General features: G+C 43.9%; 1 protein-coding gene across 1 annotated transcript in view; it reads right to left on the bottom strand.

Moving 5' to 3' along the window:
- LOC307044665 (LIM domain-binding protein 3-like) overlaps positions 1-4639 on the bottom strand; it is a 36748-nt gene extending 32109 nt beyond the window's left edge. Inside the window, exons 1-2 of the mRNA XM_079689976.1 lie at positions 4508-4639; positions 4232-4419 (exon numbers count right to left, since the gene is read on the bottom strand). Of these exons, the coding sequence (XP_079546102.1) occupies positions 4232-4327 (96 nt within the window). The 5' untranslated portion in view covers positions 4328-4419; positions 4508-4639. The remainder of the gene's footprint in view (positions 1-4231; positions 4420-4507) is intronic.
- Between the last annotated feature and the right edge of the window lie 558 nt (positions 4640-5197).

The raw sequence follows: 5197 nt of genomic DNA, 5'->3' as shown, positions 1-5197 counted from the left end.
CAGTGTGAGAAAAAGTTTTTAGAGAGTACTTGTCCATGGACAAGTGAGTTTGGCAATTTACTTGTCCGAATACATTTTCACTTGTCCAGAATGGACACAAATTGGGGCCACTGGGAATCTTCTTCTTCGCCATCGTATTTCACATTTTCCCACGGTTTTTACGTAAGATTTTACTGCATCACACATAGGGCTGGGTATCGTTTAGATTTTAAACGATTCCGGTTCTGCTTTTCGATTCCAGTTATTTTCGGTTCTCGATTCCGGTTCTTTGAGAGGGTAAAAATAAGTCCCATGACAAACTGGGAGAAAAATATATTTATGAAAAACATTAAGTCAAATCTGTATTCCTATTTACAAATCAGTTCATACTGTTTAATTTATTACGGTTATTGAATACAATTATATAAACATAATCTCTGCATTGTTTTGTTAGTTCTAAGTGGTGCAGTTTAAGAATGTACAATTGGCCCAGTCTCCTCTGATGTTACACTGCAACCTGCCTGTGAGACAGAGTCCAACCACACAATCTGTGTGTCCCAACACATGTCCTGCAACACACATGCTGCAACCTGCCTGTGAGACAGAGTCCAACCACACTGTCCAACACATAGGCCTAATAATAATAATAATAATACATTATATTTATAGCCTATAGGCCTAGGCCTAGCGCTTTTCTAAAACTCAAAGATGCTTACACATGTCCTGCAATACACATGCTGCAGCTGCCCAGCTGCTCACTGTTTGTAAAAGTAAATAGATAGTATTTTAATTTCAATAATTTCTATACCCTGCTTCATAAACAATACTGACATCCCTGTGCTCCTCCGAGTATGGGGGTCCGGGGATATGATTACAGCGCGAGGACACAGGGAGGCTGCTTCACTTCATAAAGGAAATGGCGGTCAATATTAACAACAAAGGAGCTAAAAGTCCTAATAACCTTCATTACGTGTTAGAGAAAGAACATAAGAAAGTTTGACAAAGATGAGGCTGTTAAACGGGCAGTGAATCCGCTGTGTGTAGAAAGAGAGAGATGATGAGAGAGAGAGAGAGAGAGAGAGAGAGAGAGAGAGAGAGAGAGAGAGAGAGAGAGAGAGAGAGACGCTGAGCTGCACCATGCAGCGATCAGCTGATCCGGAGCAGAGAGAGGGAGCTGCGGTCCGCGGGGCTCGGCTTCGCCTCCTGTCCTCACAACTCTTATCAATCCCGGGAACGGACAATTGTTATTTGTTCCTACTCGGAACCGAGTTTTGCTTCCAACCCTGCCACTGTGCTACACTTCCCGCCCCGCCCCCGTCTAACTGTACAGAAATGCGGCGAGAATGCATTTAATTAGGAATCGACAAAACAGAACCTGAAACTAACATTTCTAAACGAACAATGGCGGACACGTCCAATTGCGAATGAGTTCTGCCTTTTGTAAACTGAATCTATCAATAATATAACAATAAATCCGGGCGAAAAAACGTCACTTGTCCGCCGGGACAAGTCAATTGAAAAGATCTACTTGTCCGATATTGTAAATAACACGTCCCGGACGGTGGGACGTGTACTTTTTCGCACACTAGACTTTACATAACATCCAATTCTGTAAATACTTTTTAGGGAAAGCAGATGTATGTGTGTCCAGCACGCTTTACACTAAACAACTAAGTGCAGGAGCAATCTCAGGAAGATAAGAGTGTTTTGTGGATAATTCAAATAAACTAAATAAATGTATTTGGGACACATTTTCTGGTCGGAAACAAGCATGGGACGATGTGAAGCCCACACACACACACAGAGAGGAAACTCCTCGTCAGCTGTTCCAGAAAGACTACGGTCAGTTTGTGTGTGTGTGTGTGTGTGTGTGTGTGGTGTGTGTGTGTGGTGTGTGTGTGTGTGTGTGTGTGTGTGTGTGTGTGTGTGTGTGAACAGCTGCTGGGTGTCATTGTCTGGGTTCAGTTGTGACAGTCAGCCACAAGTCTCAAAGCAGAACCTGTGCATCTCAAAAGTCCTGCCCCTCTGATTTCACAGCGATAAAGAGTCATGAAGATCTGCATTAGGGCTGCACAACATATCGTATTGCCATCATCTACCACATATGCTAAAGTCACACATACAGGACAGGAACGTGTCAAGTAAAGCAAATTAATAGCACTTTTTACGCCGCTTGATACAAACAGGACAACTTCATCAACTTATCAAACAACCAAAACAGGTCTTGCTACTCGTCAAGTTATCTGAGAATGAACGCAAGAGCAGGAAACTTTGGATATTTCAAATGTGGAGAATATTTTGATCTCGACACAAAAGACACATTTTTATCATCATCATCTAGTTAAAATTCCCGTATTTTTTCATATTGCAACAACAGCTTTGCACTATTTCATGCAGCCATAACCTGCATCCACAGATCTGGACAGCAGTGAGAAGATGTTTAATGCAACGGAGGTCTAAACAGGAAACAAGCTCTCTGTCGCTGAGAGGCAGCTCGCAGAATAATCCAACAAGCAGCCAAATGAAGCTCAGCGTAAGTTCAACCAGGAAGACCGTCTTTACTCTTCATTCACTATTTCCACGTTACTACTCTCTCTCCTCTCAATAAAGTGATCGGGGGCGTCACTCCCCAACTTAACCAATCACTTCGCTCTATTCTCACAAGCCTATCATAGCGCTCCGCTAAACCTTTTTAAATCTGCTGTCCCCCCTCTGACAGCTGTCATTTCAGGTGACTCGACGAAACCCTCCTCCACCCCTTTTCACCTCCTGTCCCTCTGAATCCAGGGGTCAAGCTAAGCCCCTCCCCTTCAGACCGACCCCAACTACCCATTCACCACCACCAGGGTCTAGACCCCGGGGGGTTTCATCGGATCGGTTCTCCCCTCCCGAATGCTACTCCTGTACAACGGGGCCTAATCGCCAAAATCACCATTACATTCATTTGAGTATCACTGGCTTATAAATATGTATTCTTCTTACATCAAAACTTCCTGATTGAACAAGGAGAAGGTCAAAGGTCAATAATGACATCCTGAGGACACATGCAGCAGATTCACAGAGAGAGAGAAGGCAGTGAAACTAAAGCCAGATCCAGTTTTAGGCTCTCTGCTTTCAGCCTCTCTGACAAACCCTGGCAGCCGTCATGCTGTCGGGTGGGAGCAGCTCTCACCCTGGAGTTTCATGGGATTATACGTCAACAAAAAGTCACTTATTATCTTTAAACCATCTGTTAGATTCCACCATGGGAATCTAACAGCAAAAAGAAATCATGAAAACCAGAAAAACTTCAAGATTCCCAGAGCAAAGACTCAAAGGGGCCTTAGTCTGCTATTTCAGGTTCATATCAGAATGTAGTGTCTCTACTGGGACATGTCTCCATGCTTTAATGTTCAAAAAGCTCTTTATTGTTCTCATACTGCCTGTGCTGCAGCACCTCTTTTCACCCTCTGTCTGAAACCAGAGCTCAGTCTGCTCTGATTGGTTAGCTGGCCGGCTCTGTTGTGATTGGTCAACCGCTTAGAGATGTCCCGCCCCTTAGCCTATAGCCTACATAGTGATATCACAATGTTACAGAAGTAAACAAAGGAGTCCAATGGAGGCGTTTTAGGGGTGTGGGGGGGGGGTTTGACTGTTTTGATGCAGTTCCCTCATCAAAACAGTCGAACCGTCTTTCTTTTCTTAAAAATGATGAACCAACATTATGTTAAAATGTTGTTTGAAGTAACAAGAATCTCAAATTAAGTTTTATATCAAAAAGAAACCAGTTGAGATATTTAGATTGATGTCACTGGTTTTAAAATCCTTTACTGTACTGCTGTAACCTGTCGCTATTATTTTAATTAGCGTGTCCTTTAATGTGAGCCTCTGTCTGACATAAGTTTAACGATTTTAACAACTTTTTCAAATATTTTAATTCATTTTAAGGGTGACTTTGAATGATCCCTCAATTGTTACAAAAACAGCACAATACATTCACAAAAGAGTTTTTCCACAGTTGAATATATAATATCACTTAAGGAAGTTAAAACCATTTTGTTATTGTAAAATCACCATAGTACTTTTGACTAATATCTGATAATGTCCATACCTCTCTACTGTATTACACATTACCCAATACTGTATTATACATCCTACTGCATATCAGTTTAATATCTCACTATGATATATGTATACGCTTTGATCGTTAGATGCTTGGTTGCCTCTGTGCAATGACAAAATTGTAATTTAAGCTCTGAAGAGTGTTTCTTACCCTGGAGATGGTGAGGGGCATGTTGAAGTCTTTGCCCCCCTGCAGTCTGAAGCCCCAGGGCCCGGGGCCGGGGAGCGTCACTGTGTAGCAGCTCATTCTTAAAAAGATCCAAAAATGTACGCTTAAACCTTTCAAATGTGTTCAAAACCCCACAGCTGCTGGAGGGACGGGAGGGCAGCGGGGAGCCTCTGAAATCAGAAACAAAAAAATTAAAAAACTGATTAAAATGAAAGAAGAAATGAAATGTAATAATAAATGAGTTGAAATGCAACGAACCGAGACGGCGAGAGCGAGGAGACAGAAGAGGACTCGGCTGGAGCCAAAGTGACAGCCTAAGAATAACCACAGATAGCACTGTTGCATTGTGGGGGGGGGGGGTGGGGGGGTGGAGGGGTGAGGCGGGGTGAGGCAGGGGTGTGAGTGTGTGTGTAGGGGCGGGGGGGGGGTTGGACTTATATGGTGTGAAAGGGGACACCCGGTATGCCAGACTCGCCGTGATTCACCGTGGCTAATATAGACCCAGCAGATTCTTCTCGACTCACCCCCTCCCTCCCTCCTTCCCTCAACCCCTTGTACCCTCACCCCGTCGTACCTTCCCTCTCCTCCCCCACTCCCAGGGTCTCCCTCGGACCCAATCAGAGGCGATGCCAGGAAACGTCTCATTAACTCCGTGGTGATAAAAGATGAAACCTAAAGGCCAGCACTGAAGTGTCTCCAGCAGCTGAAGGTCAGCAGCAGATGGTTCAGATCCTGCATCATAACGTCACATTTCACTGATGTAGGGCCCTGCAGCAAACCACTCTACAGGTGTGCATGATGTGCAGACTATTGGTTTATGTTTCACTTAGGAAACACAAGGAAGGCCAGTTGTTTTTCTTGTGTTGACATGGGTAATGCTGCTTATAATAAGTCCATCCATCCATCTTCTCCCGCTTATCCGTGGTCGGGTCTCGGGGGTAGCAGTTC

Source organism: Notothenia rossii, assembly GCF_949606895.1.
Source record: "Notothenia rossii genome assembly, chromosome: 6".
NCBI classification, from domain to species: domain Eukaryota; kingdom Metazoa; phylum Chordata; class Actinopteri; order Perciformes; family Nototheniidae; genus Notothenia; species Notothenia rossii.
Note: the sequence above shows the minus strand (reverse complement) of the source record. Positions and strands in the feature narration are given on the sequence as shown.